At 36.3% G+C, this 23,249-nt stretch overlaps 1 protein-coding gene across 14 annotated transcripts in view; it reads right to left on the bottom strand.

The window, feature by feature from the left end:
• CDH18 (cadherin 18) overlaps positions 1–23,249 on the bottom strand; it is a 536,769-nt gene that overhangs the window by 132,548 nt on the left and 380,972 nt on the right. For all 14 annotated transcript variants that reach the window (XM_042806880.1, XM_042806879.1, XM_042806882.1 and 11 more), the window contains 2 exons: positions 14,224–14,518; positions 5,664–5,783 (listed from right to left, as the gene is read on the bottom strand). In XM_042806880.1, coding sequence (XP_042662814.1) covers positions 5,664–5,783; positions 14,224–14,518 — 415 coding nt within the window. The remainder of the gene's footprint in view (positions 1–5,663; positions 5,784–14,223; positions 14,519–23,249) is intronic.

Raw genomic sequence — 23,249 nt, 5'->3', positions numbered from 1 at the left:
AAGATTTTATGCCTTATTTCATCACAGTTACAAGCAGAACTGATGATCTGAAAGGACAAATGTCCCACAGATTAATTTGCTCTGTATGTTCTGTTCAGAAAGATTGATGTAACTGGGAAGAGCTGTGTGTAGCTAACATCCTCCAGATACGGGTTTACTATGTGTGCAGTAGAATTGGACTATGGGTTTCACTTTCTCTCCCAACACATATGGCAACTGAAAATGGGCAGCTATATCTGCTAGAAAAAGCACACTGTCTAATTTCAGGTTTCCTTAAGAACAAAAGAGTTTCTGAGGTTGGGTTACTAGTCAAATGTTGACTGTTGCTGTTTGATGAGCCACACTTAACATAAGGAAAGAAGAAGCAGGGACAGATCCTACATCAAGTTCACGGATCAAAAGAGCTCATGGTTTGGGAAAGGTAGGGTATTAAATGTATAACTCAAACTCACAGGAAAAGTTTTCATGCATATTTTGACATTTTAACACATGTTCAAAGTTTTATGGGTGTAAGAAGGGGAGGGAAGGGGGAAGAAGGGGAGGGAAGGGGGAACCATATTAATGTAGTAAGTATATACTAAGTATATTAGTAAATTATTTGCTCTACTCTTCATTAATAACTTTTTTTTTTTTTAATAGTGATGTTAATGACACTCTAAAAGAATAAGCAACTCGTGTTTTTTGGTGTTCCCTGAATATTTTGATTTTTAAAAAATCATATAATTCTATACACTTATTTTCAAATATACCTTGTATCTTCACATTGACTTCTCTCTCTTTCATCAGCGTTATTAATGCATACTTATTTATAAAAATTCAGAAGAATATTCCGATTCAGTTAGGGAGGAAAGCAAACAGGAATAAGCACAGGCTCTCACTGCTAATTACTAATTACATAGCTAATCACTACTACATCCCATAGATAATTACTAAAAGTAATTAATAAACACAAATACAAAACACTTCCTAGAAACACATTCAAATTCAAAGGATTTTGAAAATCTTGCGCTTTATGTTATGCATGGGCACTGGTTCCGATATCCACAGTCATAACAACACAGCTGCAACAAACTTCTACACAGAAAAGTTACAGTTCTCCCTTCCCAGGGGAAAAAACAAAACAAAACAAAACACAGTTCCTAGAGTCAATCAAGTGAAAAGCTCAGGACTGTTGAAAGTTGCCAAATTTGATAGCCTGATAGAGATAAGGTTGCTGCAGCTCTCTGTTTTTAATCCATGATTTAGAAGCAGTGCTGAGGCCAAGTGTGTTCCCAAGAGGCACATGAACAGATGCAATACATAACATGCAGCAGGTGACACACAGATGGAAACTCCCAGCACTCAGACACAAATGGCACAAACAGCCTCATCCTCCTCCAGCTGACCAGGAGGAAGGATGGTTTATAGTTGGAAATATATGCACTTACTCAACATGGATCCCTCCTCTAATTTGCCTTAGACACTTGGTCTAACCAGTAGCTAACACCTGGATCCCCAGTCTTCATGCTTGATGGCACTGGATGTACAAGGCTGAGGCCTGCGGCTCCCCTCCAGCTACAGGTACAGACCCCCTTTTAATCCTGGACACACTCACACATCCCCTGTCACCCAGTAATGGGCCTTACACACTGAACGTATCCAGTAAATGGCCCTGGACCCCCAGTGCCCAATGACATCTCCACATACACATTATGAGCCCCAGCAGCTAGCTTTGGCACCCAGGCTAGCCAGGAGCTGGCTCCTGGCTCCCTGGTTGCCCCTTGCCTCATGCACAGACACACACATGCAAACAGCCCTCGGTCAACCCATAGACAATACAGCTGCTCCAGACTGGTCTGGACCTATTGGCCCCGCCAAGAGCTGACGTGAGCCTTCTGGTCTCTCCCAGTATCTGGTCCAGACTTCTGGCCATGTGAATACCTGGCACCTAAGCCACTCATCCAGCTCACTGGCAACTCCAGCCTGAGGCTCGGTACTGACCTCACAGTGACATATGCACGCGTTCTGCACTCTCCGCTTTGGTGTCACCACTGACACACAGGCCCCTCCAACCCATGGTCCAGCACCAGTTGACAACACTTAAACCTACAGACACATGTATACAGATGGAGAACCTCTTCACTCAGGAAAACAGTTAGAAATGGAGCATAAGATGATACAGGACAGACTGTGCTGATCAAGCACAGGTTATGACTAGAAAACAGAGCTGAGCAAGAGCTTCTTTACACATGACTGGCCCCTTTTATCCCCTTATCCCTCTATTTTTCCTTGATTTTTTCCTCCCAAGTCTATCTCAATCCCTCACGTTCCCTGCCTACAGTCCTTCCTCTAAACATCCAAGAATAAATCTGTTGTGGTTTAAGCCTGATCGGCAACCAACCACCGCAGCTAATCACCCTCCCTTCCCCCTCCCCACCTGGGAATGGGGGAGGGATTAGAGGGGTGAAGGGAGACTCGCAGGCTGAGATAAGAACAGTTTAATAATGGCAATAAAATGAGAACAATAATGATGATGGGGGAAAACAAAAAGAGATATATAAACAGGCAATGTACAGCGTAATTGCTCACCACCCCCTAACCAATATCCAGCCCGTTCCCAGCTAACAACCCCGAGATACCAAGATCCCACAATCGCAGTCCCGGAAGCGAGAGAGCCCCTTCCCGACCACCCCTCCTTTATATAGTGAGCATGACGTTCCATGATATGGAATATTTCACTGGCCAGTTAGGGTCAGGTGCTCTGGCCGTGCTCCCTCCCTGCTCCCTGTGCCCTTGCGCATGGGCAGGACACGGAGAGTCGGAGAGTCCTTGAAATCTCTGCAGCAGCTGAAAACACCAGTGTGCTATCAGCATTCTTCTCATACCAAACCCAAAGCTAAATCCAAAACACAGCACTCATCTAGTCCCTGAAAAGGAATATTAACTCTATTTCAGCCCAAACTAAGACAAAATCTAGCACCATACCATAAAGCTCTCCCCTCCGTCTCGTAATGTATCCGTACCCATGTAGGCAGTAGCTCCCTCAGCCTGAACGGTGATCAGGGCAGCACCTCCTGTTGACTCCTCCTGATGGGTTTCAGCCCCAGCCCATAGAGCTGAGGCTCTCCTGGGACAACCCTGGGAGGAGCCCAGCCTTGAGGCTCTAATTAGGGCAGGGGAGTTATTCTACCAGTACTGCAGCTCTGCCCTCCTTTGGGCATGTGGAGAAAAGCCTTTTATCAGATAAACTAACAAAGATGTTGTTCTGCCAAGAGCACTTCTCTTTGTACTTCAAAGTTTGCAATCTGGTGCTAGCCTGCTATCATATTTTAGATGTATGAGTTCTGAAATCCTATTTAAACTATTCTAAACTCAGCTCCTAAAAATCTGTAACTTTAAAGTCCTCAGTAAGTTATTTAAAATCAAGTTTAGGCAGCATTAAGCTAGAAGCAGAGCACTTCTTAAGATGAGTATTCACACTAGGGCTATGAACAGCTTTCTGTTTGCATCTGATAGCTCCAAGAATTTTTACTGATAGACATAAAAGATAATTAGGCTTCACAAACTTTACATTCGGTTATGAATGTTGGGACCTTTCTTTTTTTCTCTGTTTTGGCTCTTCTTTCTTGTCAAGGAAGTTTGTGCATGTCAATGTAAATTCAGAAAACTTCCAGATAAAATATAATCAAGATGGAATTGAACAATTGAAGCCTTAGGAAAAATAGGTCACAGAAACTCTTCTGAATTCAAGAGTGATGTTTTTAGAAAATGAGTCTTAAAACCCAGAAATTCAAAGTGAAATTTCACAGTGAAACACTTTATTCTTTAATACTTTCCCATCATTTCCAATATTCTACTTCTTCCCATTATATCATGCCAAATTGAATTAACTGCTATTCTGCAATTGTAAAAAGACAACTTATCAAATCAAAAAGCTTTCTTCAGTTTTTTCACTGTTTCACTGTCTACTTACTTCATAAGGTATTTATTCTTTTGCCATTTTAATAGACTATCAGAATAATTTTCTTATTGTAAGCACATATTAAAAACAGGTTAAGTTCATAAAGTGTTATTAAATCCCTGTCAAAGCTGAAGGCTTAGGGAATGAAAATACACTCCCATCTGTTTTCTTTATGACATACAAGCAGTGATATAACTATTTTCTTTTATGATACAGACCTGATACTGAGAACATCCATTATGATTCTTCACTGACTGAATAGCATCTCCGGACTGCAAGTTCCACACCATTATAAAGTGTAAGCCATTGGCTGAGTGCTAAACCAGCAGTAGAAATGTAGACTAGAGTTGTGTTTCCATGTAAAACAAGGGCAGAGAGAGCTTGAGCACTGTACGACTGATTTTTCCTACCTCTTAGTTGTTAACATGATCCCCAGAGTGGTTTAGCTTGTGCCACCCAGTACTCTGCCAGGCTGTACTCACATGTGGCTGGGTACGTTGTGTGCCAGCAGTTGTTCCCAAAGCACAGTATGTATCAGCAGGCCTGCATCAGGTTTGCCTCCCAGCACCTCATACAGTCCTCCAACATGACTGTGTCAGGTATTACACTCTTAGGTTTTTCTAACATGAGCTCACATATTTATAGAATAATTTAGGTTGAGAGATACCTCTGGGCGTCATTGAGTCCAGCCTCCTACTCAAAGCAGGACTAAGTGCAAAGCTAGCTGAGATGGAACATACACACTTCTCTTGCAATCAAACAAGTGTATACCTCCAAGTTCCACAGAGATTTACATACACAAGCAAAGACACTTAAATGTAAAAATTTTACAATGAAAACTATTTAAATTATACTTACTTCATTTCAGAACATCTTAAAAATAATTATTCCCTACAGTTAAGTGTAGGGGTTACTACATTTCATTCTTTTTCCCTCAGTATTAAAGCTTTGGTATAGATAAGGGAAAAGAGTTACAAAATTCAGATGAAAAAAGTACTTCCTTAAATTATATTTTTTGATTATTAAGTACTATAAATACATATTAAAAATATATCATCATATTAATTTTTAAGATAATGCTCTTCACAAAATCCCAAACTAGTAACAACCCCCATCCCCAAAGGAGACTTCTCCTCTCTTTAAAGAAACCAATTTGGATTCCTCATACGTAGCTTACACTTTGTGGAAAAAAGGAGAGGGTGATGCATAGAGTTTAAGCATAAATATTTCAGCTCATTCTACTTCTTGAGTCATAGAATGAATTTGCAGTGAAATGGCAATACTGCAGTTTTATAAATACAAAGATGATATTAATTTATTATGGTATATGTGTTGAGGAACACATTCAGTAATCCTCCCCAGCCTATCCTTCAGGAAAACAAAGCATTTAAAATCATAAAGTATTAGGCACACTTGAGTCACTTCCTAAACAGAGGCTTGAAAAGATGAAAAAGTGCTATTACAGCTTGGCTGACTGACTCACATCATGGCATAATGCAGAATTAATTCTGTACACAGTAGGTTTATTTTAGTACTCAGCAAAACATAGCAATTCCCAAATTTCATAGTGTTAAAGCAAAAAGCAGGATATAATAGGAATTAAAAAAAAAAAAAAAAAAGTAATCCCACCCACCTACATTTTGTACATTGGATTTAATCTACCAGACTTAGTTAACTGCAACATATTAGCCAAATCACACTGACAGAAATATAGAATACCCACCTGTTTTAGGGTCAACAGAAAAATATGGCTGTCCCTGAAGAATACTGTACACAACTCTGGCGCTGTTTCCATATGTAGGGTCATCTGCATCTGTGGCTGTCACCTGTAGAACAGATGTACCTGTATATATAAGAAAATAAAAGTTTATTGATGTATTTTTCTGATAAATATAAATATTTTTAGAGACATTTTTGAAACCTCTACAGTCCTCACATTCTACAACTGAGAGATTAATAACATTTTCTCTATATGTCATTATTATATTTTTAAGGAAAACTGTTTATACTCATTTGAAAAATCTTTTTTCTCTTTCTCTCTATATATGTATATGTAACTTAATTACATATATATAAACATAAATAATAACTATATAGCATGCATATTTATACATGTTGACACATATAGACCCCGAACTTGGATATTGCTTAGACTTCAGAACAACCATATTTATGGATTTCAGGATTATCTTCATCCACAATACAAATTAATGTTGAAGTGCATATTTAAAATAACTTGCATAAACACCTCCAAATTAATAGAAGATACTAAGTGAATAAAAAAAATTTAGCTGTTGGAAAGAATCAAAGATCTGAAAATGAAATAACTACTAGAACCTTCTTGGAATTCCATTGACGGATCCAAAAGAGAAAGATAAGGAGTTCAAAAGACAAATATTTTTATGCTGTTAAAAATGCTATTATAAAAATAAAATCACAATTTCTAGAATGTCACTAAGTGGGATAACTTATGAGTAACACTTTGTAGAAAATAAAATGCACAAGTACTGCACAGATAGAACAGAAACAAGTAATTTTACATTCTACTGCATTTTTCAAGACATTTAATGATAAGTCTTTTTTGCTATCACTGTCCAAAACTTCAGATAAGAAATCAGTAAATGAAAGATTGGAAAGTTAATAAAGGCTCAGTCTTCATCCCACTTGTTTATCCTTCTACAGACACTGCTTTCTACAGAATCCTTTGGCCCAGTATTAAAATACAGGAATAATAATAAAACAACAGGCTGCTCTCATGTAATTCTGCATCTGAAAGTGGTTTCTCAGTTAAATTAACCACTGAGGCACCACCTCCACTCTGGGGTGTTCAATTTCACATCTTCGTTGTGAGAAGTACGCTTTTGAATTGAATCCCTTGATCTCCCTCACTTGTCGTACTTTGATTTGCCTCACAGAACAGTTACAGAGCATGCTAACTAGAATCCTTCACAAGAAAATAAACCAGAAGATGTGCTTTAGCAGCACATCTGATTTATTCAGACTGCTAATGGGCGTTTAGTCTCAGACACCAGAAAAGGGCTAGTCTGAAATAAGACTTCCCAGAAACATACGGTGTGGACATTGGATACTCAGTTCCAACTGTTTAACTTCATACATCAGTTTCTGTTGCACAGAAGTGTTTGTTCAAGTGCATATCCTCAGTGTACGCTGTAAATAGAAACACCTAAATTAATGGAGTCTGAGTACAGTAAAGCAAGCATGAAAATTTTTGCAAATTTTGATTCTTCACTGTTTGAGAAACCATTAATTTGTGCCACGTTAACTTGGACACCTAAAGTTGATTTTGTATTTCTACTGGAGATTTAGTAAATGTGTCTGCATACTTAAATATAGTGTCTTCTGATTTCTAGATAGCTTAAATGCACACAGTCTCGTAGATAAATATATTCACACAGCAGATGTAAGGATACCTTGATGAATTTAATGTTGAATATTGTAATAAAATCAAGCTGAAGCTAACAGTCTGTTCATAGTTATTCAGGAGTGAATGGTAAAACTGATGTAATTACTGTATTGGGGTTCATATGGCAAGTTAAACAAATATGAATTAAAGTTAATGTAATATTTTTAAAAAGTTCTAGGAATCTATTCAGCCATATGTATTTCCTATCTAAACTGAGAATAAGAGTTCCTACAAATCACATCAGGTAACGTCAAAGAACAGAAAATGCATTTTCCCCCCTATTATGTAGCTTATCTAAATACTGTGATGATACATTTCTGTAGCCCCATTTGGCAATAATTTCTAACTTGAGGTGGAAAATCTGTGACCTTTCTGTTTTCTAGTTAAGCTTGTTGTATTCAAGGGTGAAGGCTTGTCTACACTAATTTGTTGTTTTGCCTTTATTCATGGCTTCATTATTTTTTGTTGGAATCTTGTGGAATCATTAAAGATTAATAGGTTACCAATACACAATGATTTTACTTTTTTCTTAATTGGATACAACAAAAACATACCCATCCAATACGTATAGTCAGCCATCTATTAGAGTTTGCTACCCAGAGTGTTGGGCAACTTCTGTACCTTTTTATCTATATATTTTCCTGCTTCCAGCAAAATAGTTACCAACAGATGCCTGCTTGTCTAGCAGATTGAGTTCCCATTTGCACTTTTCTGCAGAGTTCTAGGAAATCAAGGTAAGTTTTGGAATGGATGAACAGATTTTGGCTATTTCAGAAGCAGAAAATACCAGAAATGCTGAGATTTCATGGTTCTCTCATTCTTCAGAGACTTTATTCTCTCCTTAATTTAAAAGGAAGGGGATAGGATCTGAGTGCTTGTATTGCTCATTGATGTGGGACAAAGAAACAGGGCTAGTGAAAGGCCATACCTCACTTAAGCAGCTGACAGGTCATTCTAGCATGAATGGAATGTTATTATACCTTAAAATTCGCCACAATGATTTTCCAATACATCTGTATCTATCTCCAAAGAAACACCTGATAATAGTAATTTGGTACTGAATAGTGGCAAAGTGTTCTCTTTCCAGCTAAAAGAACACTTAGAATCACAAGTTTTAACTCAACCCCCAACCCACCTCTCAAACTTTCCTTCAGCGCAATGTAGCTCATCGGCTGCTTAACTATTTCACTGTACTACAAAAGCACACTGAGCATCTTATAAAATATACCCATCATGATTCCAAAGGTATGTGTACCATTCAGATGCAGCACCATTTTTTGCTGTTGAGCTATGTGTAATAAAGGATTTAGATGGAAAAGTATACAGTACAGCTGCCTTGCTATTTTTAATGTTAACAATTCTGAAGAAAATGATCTCATACAAAAAAATAAGGATCTAATTTCCCTAAAGACCACAGAACAGATATGAACATCAGGCCCAGAGGCATACCTTCCATAATTTCTTCACCAACCTACTGTCAAGAAAATCTCAAAATTTTGCAATGAAAGCATTCTGACACTCCAGTTAGGCAATAAAAAACACTTTTTTTCCCCAAAGTGGAGGCTCTGCTTATTCAGAGTATAACTACCATTCCACATGATTTCCCACTACAGTTTAGAGATTACATATTGGGAATTCTGTTTTCTTAGCTAATGATTTATACAAAGCTGTAAAATATGTCTGTGTGCTCTCAACATCACCCTGTAAGCTTTGCCTTTTTTCTGTTATCAGAAATAAGGATCATTCCATTTGGGAAACAAAATTATAGTTTTATTTCAAAAAATCTTACTTTGTTTTCCACTTTTTTAAAATGTTTACAATAAAAATATTGTAAGGTTACATATCAAAGAAAATCTGAAGGGAAATACTTCAATCTGCTTCTCCAAAGACAAATTTTTCATGTTTAATAAGGCAGTTCAATAAAACATATCTGTTGAGAATGCAAATCTGCATGCATGGCTTTCCATAGTTTGCTGCACTGTTAAAATCTCAAATGGATAAATATTGAACAAAAAGTAAAATAAGTTGAAATAAAGATGAAGTTTAATGATCACAGGGATTTCCCGCCTAGCTAAACTAATTCTTAAAATTGTTTTAAAATGCTAGCAAGTCAACACAACATGTTTTAGTTTCATTCTACATTAGAAAACAGTGATTTCATCAGGAAATCAACACTTCAAGTCCAGTGACTATATTACTGATCCAAGTCCTCATTGTAGAAAATGTCATTTTTTTTTTTTTTTGTCAGCTATCTTTATTAGAAGATAAAAATCAAACAACGCAGGAAGATAAATAGTCAATTCTCATACAAATGATATTTATGAACACCATGAATACCGCCTTCCAGATTATCTGAAATTATAACTACCTCACATTATAATACCTTGGAAAGAATTTCAGAAAAGTCCAGTCTGTCTATTAATTTCCTAAGTAGATTTATTGGGAATACAGTTTTTATGCATAACCTCAACACTAGAAAATTTAATATATGATATTTTGCTCATTTTGAAGCTATCTGAAAATGAGCAGATATGGAAGGTTTTTACTGACTGAAAAATGTTTTTATTTCCTTTTACATTAAGTAATGATGACTTTTCCATAAACCTTAAAACAGAGCATAGTTATAGGTCTCAATGAAACTGAGTTCTGTATACTGCAGAAGAAAAAATTTCATATATAAACCTCTGTTCTTGTTTCTTTTAGAAAAAATGTTCAATGGAGGCAAGAAATAGATACTTTCTTTCAGCTCTTTCAGGATAGTACATAAAGCATAAATATGTTCACTTTGTGCCACAGTGAACACTGTGATGTAATATTTGGCAAATAATTTAATAAAAGTTACCTGTACTTTCCTGTCAGTGACCTAAAAAAAGAAAAAACATAGAGGTCCTACAGGTTATACTAGTAGATCAAAAAATGTTCAACTTGTGGGAAAAATACCAGTTAACTTCCTGAGGAGACAGACAGGAACCTGCTGCTGAAACTAAATAGCATAATGGAGATCAAAAATACCACTTGCCACTCAGCATGAGGACTGTTACAGAGAGACAGTAACATTGAAAATTTTTTAAATGAACATGTAAAAAAGCAGAAATTTTTAAAATAGTGAAGCATCCTTAGGAATTCATAAATAACAAGAAGTTCAATTATGTTTAGACTCCACAGCTAAATATCAAAAAATGTGCTAATTACAGGACTAATAAAAATGGAATAAGGATCTCCATTATTTCTCAGAAAGAATGTAACCTGTGGAAACAATAATAGGATTAGTCTTTCTGAGACTGCAGAGAATAAAATGCTTTTAGTATGCAACAAACAAATCAATAAGGGAAAAAGAAAATAATATTGATAAATTTGCAATGAAATTATAATGTATGACTACAGTAGATGGCCTGTATGGTAGGATATGAAAATTCAGTTTTATTCACACAACAATAAAGCTTTGTGGAATAGATATTTTAATGATTTACCTCAGGTACAACCAGTTAGTATTCCATTTATAAAACATATGCATTAAAGCTTCCTTGGTTTACCATAATCCACACTGTTTTATAATCCAAAATGCTATCCCAGACTAACTATTCAAATTGTTCTTTGGAAAACATTAACTTCTATTTGTAGTTTTACAGTAATACCAAGGTTCAGACTACTACAGAACTATGACTGACTGACTGACATATATGTAAGAATATTACATTTTGAGAGGATAAAAGAAGAAGAGAACTTTTATAAACAGAATGAACAAATAAATAATCATTTTATTAGATGCTTTTGACATTGAGGATAACATTGATTTCCTTTCCACTGTCTTTCTTCCTATGCAAAAAATAAAAGGCTTCCACAGGGGAAGGAAATAATCCAATAATTAAAATGGTCTCTATAAAGACAAAGGAAACTGAAGAAAGAAGAAGAGTTACGCGTTTTTGGAGACAGTCGGTAAAGGAAACAAATTTCACATCAAGACAGTCTGTATGTGACGAAAGACAACCAAGAGAAGAGCTTAGATGATACTGAAATTAACTGCAGCTCTAACAGTAAAACTTTGTGACACAGTGAATTATCAAAGACAACTGAAGAGGTTTTGTACAGGCCCACAGTATTCTTACTGGGACCTCTATCCCCTCACTGTAGTATCTCCCACAAAGATGTACTGCTTAAAAAGTCCTGGTGTTATAACATTACTCATGGAAATACTGCCCTTCTGTACTCCCATAAATTTCTCTTGGGAATGATACTTGCAATAGTTCGATGGTTAAAATAGGGAATTCTACATTAAAAACATGTCCTGTTATATGTACTAGCATATTTGTGTAGATGGAATGGAAAACTACAGGTTTATAGCTCTAAGAAATAGAAGACGAGATCAAGGAAGTCAATATTTGAGAGTAAGCTATGGTTTAAGAAAATAACAAACAATTTGCAAATTATTTTAAGAAATGAAAATATATTTGATCTATAATCTGAAAATTTTTGTTAGCTAGATACTGACCAAACAAGAATCACTAATAAAGATTGTTCTTCTAGTAGAGATACAGAAGAGCCTATTAGAAATAATAATGTTAATAAAAATGATAATAAAATGTGGGAGGAGGGGGAAATATAAATTGCAAGCAAAAATGAGGTAGCAATTCCCAGTTAGAATGAAACAGACTGTGGAAAGAAGAAAATTCATTAAAGGGAAGTTGAGCAGTAATATGGGAACAATGATCTATGAAAGAAGAAAAGAGAAGGAAATAAGAGGAGACCAAAGAAAGATCTTTCTCCCTTCATGCATTCTTGTTGCAAGAGGTAAAAATGGCTTAGAGTTCTCCACAGCTGGGATGAGATGTCTGAACTAGTACACTGTGGGAGGACTTGGAAGAGAGGAGAGGACTGGAAAGGGAGAAAGGTACTAAAAGTACCTACAAAGAACAAAGGATTAGAACAAGACAATTATGATGCAGGCAGGTAGATTATTTTTCAGAACATCAAGTATGGAGGACATTTTGAGAAGAAAATCAAGGAGCTATTCCTATGTGTCAGTGTAGTAGCAGTGGCACTGAGAGAAAGGATGAAGAGGCAGTAATAAAGTCAGGGGAAATGAAAGAGCATGGGGGAAATTTTTTATATACTTTTAACACATGGTATTTGTTAAGCTTGAGAGTTCATTTAATACAATCTGATTTTGCATGGTAGACTGGAAAAGATATTTATTCTCTATGATATGCAAGATCAATTCCACTTGGGTCAATGAAGAAGTCACTGGTGTAAAAATCAGTCTCTGCTTCCAAACTTCCACAGCTCTGAACTCCATGGTTCAGGAACAAAATTTAATATATTTTGATCTTTCCAGGACTGGTATGATAATTACGTTTGCAATTATTTCATATGCCACACTTCATTTGTATATGAAAAAAAAAGAATTGTAGATGTGTCTGGAACACAGTATTTTTACTATGCCCATCTGTAATGTGGTTTTGGCCTCTTTAGTCTCTCTACACTAAGTATTTATTTGCATACTGTGAAACTATATGCAATTCAAACAGTATGCAGTCTTCCACAAACAGATTAAAATTCCCTTATTAGACAACCACGTATGTCTGAATCCAGCATGTCAGGTGGTACCATAGAAGAATAACGGAATGCAGATTCCCAGTTTAAAATTAATTTCACATATCTACACTTGGAAATATGTACAAGGTACCTTCCCATCCAAAATAACTAAATTAACAAAATATCGTATCTGACTTTCAAGTACAGAACACAACATTTCTGTTATTTTCTGATCTATTTATATGAGTTATCATGAACATTTAAAGTGATAAATGATGAAAAAAACATTAAGAGTCAATGAAAATTTTAATCTGTTCTTATTTGTATGATCAACATTGTTATGAACCATGTAACTGCATATATTTTAATATTCTTCCATTTTAATTTTTAGAATTCTACTTTGCAGAAGTTAAAGCCTATCACCTGCTTATTAGACAAACTGCACGGAGAGAAGAACAAATTATCTACTTTTCACTTGGGAAAGTTAGACACAACTTGGACTTCAAGGTTGTTTCTTAGATGGGGTGTGTAGGGATTTGGGGTTAAAGGGAAAAGTGTTCATGAGGTAACTATATGTACTGTCCATTCAGTAACCAAAACCAGCAGACATATTTCACAAAGACCAGTCATGACAGTTAAGCTTTCTTAGAAGAATATCTAACACAAAAGTCATATATGCATCTGTCTATCCTAGACTAGTTATGTAGCTTTGATGTTGTGATATTAGAGGAAAGTTATAAACTAATTTCAACACGGGAGAAACAATAAATAAAGAAATACTATAGCACCTCAAAGAATAACATTATCTGAACTACATTTCTAACAGGGAAAACCAAAGATCAGCACTTTTTTGAACTTCAGTTCACTTTATTAGAAACTTAGTAAAGTTAAATAAACATATGACACCACAGTCTAAAAACATTTCGAAAACTACCTTTCCTTTGTATTGTATTTGTTTAATTCTGTGAATTCCATAGACTACTCATGTCAACATAAGAGAATGCCATAAAATGTTCAGTTGAACGAAGATATATGAATACATCTTGTTTCTAGAGTGCAAAGTACCATTTACCCAGGAATGTTTGTTAAAGCATTCAAGAATGAGTGACTCTCCTCTACAGTCAGTGTGTTTGTGTGTGTGTGTGTACCGTTTTCTTAATATGAATGTCCCAAGTAAAACACAAGCTTGCATTTGATGTCCTCTTATTTCTTCTCAATTGTAATATATTTTAGATATAATCAATGATACAGTAATGTGTCATAAATTTGTCAAACATTATGTGGCATTGTTAAAAGATTGTTGAACAGAACAATTTGTTTTCCTTACCCATTTCAGACATCTCTGGCACAGTAACAATGTATGGTCCATCTGTAAATTTTGGTGCATTGTCGTTGATATCCTGCACCTTGATAATAAATTCAGATTCAGGCTCGAGTGGCTTGTTTGTCCGTCTATCAATGGCTTGGGCATGAAGCACATAGTGTGTCTTCTGCTCTCGATCTAGGCTTTTGGTTGAATGGATGTCTCCAGTCGTGTCATCAATAATAAATATAGTGCCCGCCCCTTCTCCAGTAAGAATGTATTTGACTGATCCATCACCTTTGTCGGAATTGGAGTGCAGCTGTAGAATATATACACATAAAATCATATAAAATTACACATTAAATTTCATAGAAGTTTATTGCACATAAGATGTAAAAACTATATTACTGTTAACACTGTTCTACTTAGTTTTTAACCTTTCCACCTCTTGCCATAATTCTTCATGCGCTATTTCTGTCAAGTCAATCATTTTGTTCGGGGTCATTTCCACCCAGCATAGTTAGATTTTTAAGATGGGATTTCTTGGATTCTATGTCTATTCTAGGAAACTTCCCTAAATAGATAATATTCTAGTAACTGGGGTGAGTTTTATTTTATTTTTGATTGGTTTTAGTCCTTCTAGTAGTTATCTTACAACACTCATTGCTAGAAACTCTGCCTTAAGCACTACGCCTGAAGAAGTCACACTGTGGATTGATTACTTAGATGACTGTAGTTTAGTTCTACCACCTAGGTTATCTTTTGTAGCCCCAGGGACAGCATCATTTACTGCAAAAGGAAACTGCATAGTGTGGCAGTGACAGATGTCTGTCCAGGATTACTCTATCCATCAACAAAACACAGCCATTTTCTCTGGTTTTCGTTTGTCCGCTTTTAATTAGAAAGTCCCCTAATTTGATTGTATTTAAATTATTTATAATGAAGTAATGGTCTTTGGCTGATACTTCCAGCATTTTCATTGTTCCTAACACGCTTTGTGCTATAAAATACATGTTAAGTATATTATACCCCTTTTTGAGTAGAATAAATCTTACATTTATTGGGAGGGGGAAGGAAAAGTCACTAAGCACCTTGGTGTATTAAGAGATAACATGAAACAGCTACCCATTAAGTCTCAGTGCTTTTACCTTGACTTTAAAGAATTGCCTGTTTAGATTAAAAATGAACATGTGTTCTCTGAAAAGGAGGAGTGATTTTTTGATAGATTGAGAGGCTTTGTTTTTTTTTTTTCTTTAAAATGACTTTGAGAACAGAATGCATTTATTGAGGTGCACAATGAGAACAAAGTGATAATGCAGAAACGAACAGTTTCAGGTTTGTTCAGTTATATTGTGATGATAAATCGGAAGATAAATTTTCTAATTTTAAAAATTCACTCATTCTTATTCTTATCCCACTGCCCTGACTATGTCTTAGTATCTGAAATGTGGCATTACTAAGTTCCTATACAGAATCTGAACAAAGCAGAAACAGAATGCCAGATATTATTTTTAATTAATGGAACAGAAGGTGTCAGTTTACAGACTCCTTTCCATTGTCAGTTCAGAAACCACTTAGGGTTGGATTGAGAGAAAATAAGATTTTGGAGGTACAGATCATGTTTTTTCTGACTTAAATCATAAGATACACAGGTGCTACTATTTTCTCACTCTCTCCTTGTACCTTTTTTTGCCAGGTCTTTGTCTTGCCTTTAAAATTATCTAGCTTGCTATTTGTAAAAGGAGTAAACATATGGGGCTTGGTGACATTTTTAATCTTGGGTATTAAGTCTATGCAATCATGGTGTCTCACATAATTTATATCTTGTCCTGTAGTGGGGTTTGGGAGGAAGAAGTCTAATAAAATTGTCAGCTCATATAAACTTCAGTGTAACATTAGTCAATGCACCATATACTTATCTGAGCCACAAGGAGATTTGACTGAATAACCAGAACAAAACTGGGTCACCATTGTGGACCCATTTTTTTTATTTTGAAAATGGAAGAAAGAAAGAAGCAAAGAGAGGGTCTGTTTGCTTGGCTTTGCTTTTAGGACAGCAGGACAGTCTTACACATTTCCTTTACAGTAGTGATGGGCAAAATTCTGGTTACATCTCCTCTTATCTGAAGAATAATACTGTATTCTATTAATAAAGGAATAATTCATTCAATGTAAAATGCCGTGGGTGCAAGCTTCCTTTACAGTCAAAATATTCTCTGAAGTGATTTCTTCCTAAAATCATGAATAGTAGGTATTCTGATACTCTAACTCCATTTGATGGTATTCTAATGTTTTAGAAACAATCAGAACTGCTCTTCTCTTGCTGCAGGTTCCTATTTTGATAAGATGATTCCTAAGGGTTAGTTTTTGGAAATGTTAACATTTGCCTCAGAAAGATTGTCTCTAATTTATGGGAAAGAAACCCCGAGAAGAAATTTATATACTCAGAAAAATTACAAATCTGCTGAGTTTATGAAGCTATAGGAAACTCAACTTAAAACTATCCCAAACTAAAAAAGATTGGAAGAATCTCCATCCTCGTTCTCTCTTTTTAACTCTGCATGCGTATATGTAAAAGCATATTCAGATATACCATATAGAGACCCCAGAATTAGACTTGAATTATGAAGCTATGAACCAGTGAAGAAACTGGTTACATAGATAAGCAAGAAACCAACAGAATAAGGAACGGCTGTAGAATTTAAGAAATAAGCTTTCTTCAAAAAACTCAAATATCAACATGGACATGGAGTTCTAATACCACAGTGCAGAAAGGCACATTGAGAAATTCACTGTGATAGCAAAAAATGCATAGACCGTTTGGGGAAGTTAATAACATTAGACATTTTTTGTTCTGAAGAAACAACTATTTGTGCTTGTCGTCAGTGAAGAAAATCCACATAGATTTTAAGTCAGGGAGCTTTTGTATCTTACAAGTAATAAAAGTTAAGAAACTCAAAAGTTTCTCAGCTGATTGCACAGCCAACCAATTGTATGTTATTCCTGCTAAACATCATGTTACCCAACAAACTTCAATTGAAAAATTCAGGCAGGAATGTCATTAGAAGAAAAATTATCTAGGTATTAATAAAGACTGAAAGCCTTCAATTTGCAACTGCATCTTTTACACTGTAGTTGTAAGGCAACAACTGAAAACAAGAGAAAGCTAAGAGAAGTTCCTGCTTCCCTATTTCCTGAGATTTCTTATAGTGTCTGAAAAATAGCACTTTATGTCTTTTAATTTCTAATGCTGAATTTTAAATTCACATAGGAGAATTTTGCACCGCACTTCTACTGCATAACAAAAGAACCTTTCCTTTGTCAGTTGTTTTATATTTCAGTTTTTCTGTAAACTAAAGATTAAATAACTGTTTGTCTTTAATAATTCCATCTCAGTACAAACTGGCACAAGTAGAAGAATATCAAGGCTCCTCTCAAACACTTATTTGCAATATGTGTTGTGCTGAAGAGAGCCCCTGGGAATCCCTGCTTAAGACAATTCTTACCAGATTAATGAGAGATTCATGTCCCCTGAGCATGGTGTACTTCTTTCTTTTCCCTGCATACTATGAAATCATTTTCACAACAGGTGGTTTATTCCACAAAAGCATTTCTAATTAGAATAAACATGACTCACCATGTAGGTTATACATACATGGTTGGGGAGACTGTATTTCTGCAGCTATGTCTATAATGATTTATAAAAGACAGAATGGGAGCAAAACCTATCTGGACCATAGTGGACCCTCTCTTTACTTGTGACTGCTGTAACTATTTCTCTCTCAGATTAATTTGAGACAGAGGGTGATGCCACTAAGCAACACAGACTCAAGCCAAGCTATATTCTGTTCACCAGTTCAGACCTAACTTGTGTGACAAGGGGAAGTAATCTCAACCCAGGTCTCTAAAAAGTGTGTGGACATTTAATTTCAGTGAGATGCCACCATCACTGGCAGTGGCTACTGCAAGAATATGTATACGCTAGAGGATAAGACACTCACATGCTGTAGCAATGTGAATAAATAGCTTAGATAAACATAAAATGTGGTGTTATTTTTTCTCCCGCTGTGCCAGTCAGAGACAGAAAGTTGGAATGTTGCGAGAGTCTCTTAATTTAAAAAGAAATACAAATGCATCATAAACAAACACGATTACTCACAATGTTGAGATGAGTAATGAGCATTGAAAAGAAATACAAGGGAAATATGCCAAACATTAGAACACAGTGCTCTGGTTTCTATATCAGAGGTTTTAACTATGACTACAAAAACATTACGGAAAATGTCTTTCTGTAGGTTTTAGTTTCTATGATGATCTACCTCATCTGATGACTATATATTGATCTGTAATATTAATTTTTAACTGATACTTAAAGAAGCTTTTTTTCCCCCTTAATTTTTTTCAACATTCTTCCATAAGCCACCTCACCTTAGACCCCAAATCCTATTTTAAAAATAACTTTGCAGACCAATATTTTGCTTAGCTAACCACTAGAGACTAATACAGCTCGCACTCACCACTCCATCCTCTGTAGCCTCCACTGGGCTCCCCCCAACCCTGCCCATGGCTCACGACCTCATTGCAGCCCCCCAGGGCCACCAGCCCCTGCCCCAGCAATGCCACAGCAGGGCCGCTCTCCAGCTCCCCACAGCCCTGCACTTCCCAGCCATGGGCCCTGTCAAGCTGGGCTCAGCTGCAGGACTGTGTCCTGTCCCAGCCTCAGCCTGGCCCCATCCCCAAGGAGGTGCCCGATGCCTGGGACTGGGACTGCCCCAGTGGCCCCTGGCTGCCCTGCTCCTGGCTGGCCCTCCCATGGCCCCCCCTGGGGAGTCCCCAGTGCCCCGGACTCAGGGATCCACCTCACCCTGCTGCTCCCTGACAGCAACATCTCCAATCCTCAATCTTCCAGCCAGTACAGTCTTCTGAATTTCTTGTGGAAATGCAGTTTCCATCCTGAGTGATGGGTTGGCTTCTGAAAACATTACTTATTACTGATGATTTGGTTATGCCCCTAACATGATCAAACCCATTAAATATTCTGAATCTGTCCACAGCCAGAAGCCACCAGAAAGTATTTAATTTTCATGCCATGTTGGGCATTAGTCCTGTCTTTATTTCTCTAAATTTGTAGGGAAAGAGGAAACTGAAAATAGTAGCTGAAGAACTTATGTGGAATGTCATCTTTATCAACCCAGTGGGCTCCACTTTTTGACATATTTAATAACAGGTTGGATTCAGGATGATTTATGACAGTTCCTCACTCTTTAACTAGCCTATATCAGCAGTGTATGACTGATTTTGCAGAATAGCAACCAAGGTGTCCTTGTTTTGCTAAGACTGAAACATTTTTCTTCCATCAGCCCATTTAAATGCTTAACTGTCTTTCAGTATCCCTTCAGAAACTTTAGAAGAGCTACGTTTTCCAAAGGCATGATTTGAAGAGGTGTACCAAACATTTCAGTTAATGAGTTTTCTTTATAGTTTTATATTCATTTTGATACTATGAGTCTTTAAATACTTATAATTTGATGCACCAGCATACTGACTGCCATAAAATGAATGCACAAATTGTAGGCTTGTTGCCCAGCTAGTGCAGTATTGTTACTGCTAGTAACTGCAAAATAATCAGGTGGCTAAAGCCTAATCACAAACCAAATGGTCAGGTGGCTACTGCTTAGCTACTGGCCTTATTCATTACTCTTCATCTTCATACATCTTACTTGTTTTAGCTAATGCTTAGCCACATCATACATCCAAACAATTAAGCATGCATACTTGTCAAGCAAATGACCACAAATAGGCAGAAACTACTGGACAGTATAGAGGCGGGGACCAATGGGAAAGAAGCACACAAACAAATAGCATAAAACCAATCAAAAAATTGAGGAAGAAGGCAACATCCTGCTCCTGATGGAAATGAGGAATGCTAACAACTCACAGTGATCACAGTGCTCTCCTGCACTTGGCTAAGGAAGGCAAGCCATGACCAGAAAACCATGCATGACCAGAAAAATGGGAAAGAAGCCTGGATAAGAGGGGCAGTTGTAAAGTAGAAGAGTTGTCTATTAGTGATTTAATTGTGTGATTGCTTCCCCCTGTTTGTTTTAATTGAACAATTTGGATACCTGGTGTGTTCTGTGGGTGGCATTTTAAATAGGTTAGTAATGACTTTTACAATACTTCTGTTTGGGGAGCAGCATGTTCTTTCAAGGAGAGCAGCAGAACCTCCCCTTCTCAATTCTATTGTCATTGCCTACCAATTTAACCAGACAGGAAGAGGGCCCCACCACAACACTACCACAGCAAAGCCTACCAATGAGAGTCCAGCGGAGAGGAATGACAAAATTATTCCCAAAAGATGAGCTATGACCTTTAGCAAAGCATAGGAGAATATATTTAAAAAGAATGTACTCACATTGCTTTACTTTTGTTATGCAAAACTATTTAATGTTTCACTAAAAACATCAAAACATAGATATGTATAAAGCATTAATGGTAAATTCTAAATTAATTAAGTTCTAAATTCTAAAACACTGAGTAAAAAATATTTTAATAATCTCTCTAATATGAACTGCAATCTTATTGACTTCCTTTGATGTTTTTGTAGACACATGTGATTTAACTAAATGATACAATAACTCAGCAGTAGTAAAAAAACACATATAAAATTATTCTGAATGGGGCACACTCCAAAATCAGAGTCTAGATGCTTCTGAAATGCTCATTGAGCCTATGCAGTAAAAGTGTCCTCAGATTTGCTGCAGATTTACTTCCTTTGGTCTGAGCTATAAAATATGTTTTAATGAAATATATTGCTCTGGGCAATGTCACACCTTTTGATGGAATTCTCAGAGGGAATCATTAGCCCAGGAGATAACTGTATTATCCACAGCAGTGTCCACAAATTGAGAAGAAGCTATTCCAAACCCTTGTCAAACAGAGGAAGAAAATGCAGAATTGCAATTTCCCCCATCTGCTGAATGGGTTTTCTGAGATAGAAAAAAATAATTGGATTGCAATCATCCAGGAAAAACACAACTGAAACAGTATTAACTTCACAGCATAACACTACAGCATACAAACATCTGTTCTTGCAAAATGTGCTTATCTGAAGTTTGCTCCTTTGCTGCTGCTTTTGGGGAGACTGGGTAATGGCAGAAGTATGCAGGTGCATAAGCAATCACATCTGAAATAACATCAGGTGTACTAAAGCTGACACAAGTGGTCAACATTAGCTTCTATTTTCTCTCTGTACAAAAGGAGGACTCCGGTGAATGACAAGAAAAATAGAAAACTAATCTAATCCTAAACCAGCACAATAAATGTTTATGTATAAAACTTGTTTTATTTTCAAATAATACTATATATTTTTAAGAAAAATAGAATCCAATATTGTACTTTCAGTGTACTGTGTCTAAATCAATACAGAAGAATAATACTTCCACTCTGCTAAAGTTTTAATCTGAACTCTCTTCAAAGCAATAAGCTATCATTTCAGAAATCTTTTACTTGGGCAAATGCTATAATGAGTATAGAAACTATTCTTTTTTCACGCAAGCAGGATTTACACAGCATATTTGTATTATGGGTTTTAAAGTCCTGGACAGGCATTCTGTTGCAGAACATGCTAACCAAAGTCTTCTAAAAGTATAAATATGTAAATATACTTGTTGCAGGTCCCAGGTTAAGTGACTACAGCTTGCTGAACCATTATTCTAAAACATGTCTGAAATTAACCTGGTCTTTTTTTTGGGTTCTTACTTGAAAAAATATTATTTTTAAGCAGAAAACAGAACAAGACTCCTCATTCCCCAATACTGCTCTATAGCCAAGAGAATTGTTTCAGGCTGGAAGCACACAGCCTTTAACCCATGAAATGCTCATCTGCAGTGACACTTATGCAGAATGGTCACATGATATTAGCATAAGACAAGTGCTCGAATCTGTCATATCACCTTTACTTCTAAGTAAGGAAAACCATAAAAGGTCTTAGTTACAAAGCTTCTAGTTTTTTAGATCTTGCAGTCTCCTTAAACGGCAAATATCATTAGCTCTCTTTCAAAGAGGAATAATCTGAGTTTCACAGACTTGAACTACCAAATTTACCCAGAAATAAGAAAACAATTCAGATTTTAAAAGCTCCAAACCAGACTCCGGTTTATCCAGTCGTGCTATCATTAGACAATGCTGAATTCTGCAATTCTCAGAGAAAGTGGGATGGAATGGATTCCTGAAGCTGTAAAAAGATTATTCTTGGAGGGCTACAGAATTTCAGAGCATTCAGAAAAACATCTTTTCCATGCCATCAGCAAAATGTAATCAATAGAAAATAAAAAAAGAAAAAAAAGTAAATTAAACTATGAGAGATGAAACTTAGACTTTAAAAGAATGCTTCATTATTGCATCCAGCCAAATAATTCTGAAAATCTAGGCCAGATTTCTTCTGAGTTTATTTGTATGGTAGCCAAAAGTCTGGTTTCAATGTGTATGAACACGTATTTAATGCATGGGTCAGTGTTACATTACTTCATAGCATTATGTGCTAGCAATACATGACTTCTTTCTCCCTTCTTATGGCACATGCCACTAAACCACGCAGAAAACTATTTCATGCTCCCTAGACAAGTTTATAAAATTGAGTGGTCTTCAGTTTTCAGCAACTCCTCACAATCACTGTCACTAAAAACTCACTTTATAATCAACAAATCAGTAACAGTGGTAGCAACTCACGATTCGTAGATTCATGTAGGGAGACCATAAATTTGACTAAATTTGAATCCAAATGCATTGATGATACACTGTTACTAAAAGAAACCCTGGTCACACTACTTCACCATTGGAAGAAGAATGTTTTGTTTCAGTTTGCGTTGTTACTAAGTTACAGGAAGGTAGTGTTATGTCATTATAAAGCACTGCTCAAAATCTTGCCTTTCCTATAAATAGTCACAAGCGTACAATGAAAGTGCTTCAGTTCATGGTACTACTCTCTGGCTCAGGCCTTGCAATCTTCTAATTTTCTTAGATCACTGAAGCACTGCTTTGTTTGTAAA

The sequence above is a fragment of the Tyto alba genome, unplaced genomic scaffold (assembly GCF_018691265.1).
Source record: "Tyto alba isolate M040663 unplaced genomic scaffold, T.alba_DEE_v4.0 Super-Scaffold_48, whole genome shotgun sequence".
NCBI classification, from domain to species: Eukaryota; Metazoa; Chordata; class Aves; order Strigiformes; family Tytonidae; genus Tyto; species Tyto alba.
This window is presented reverse-complemented; position numbering and strand designations above follow the sequence as displayed.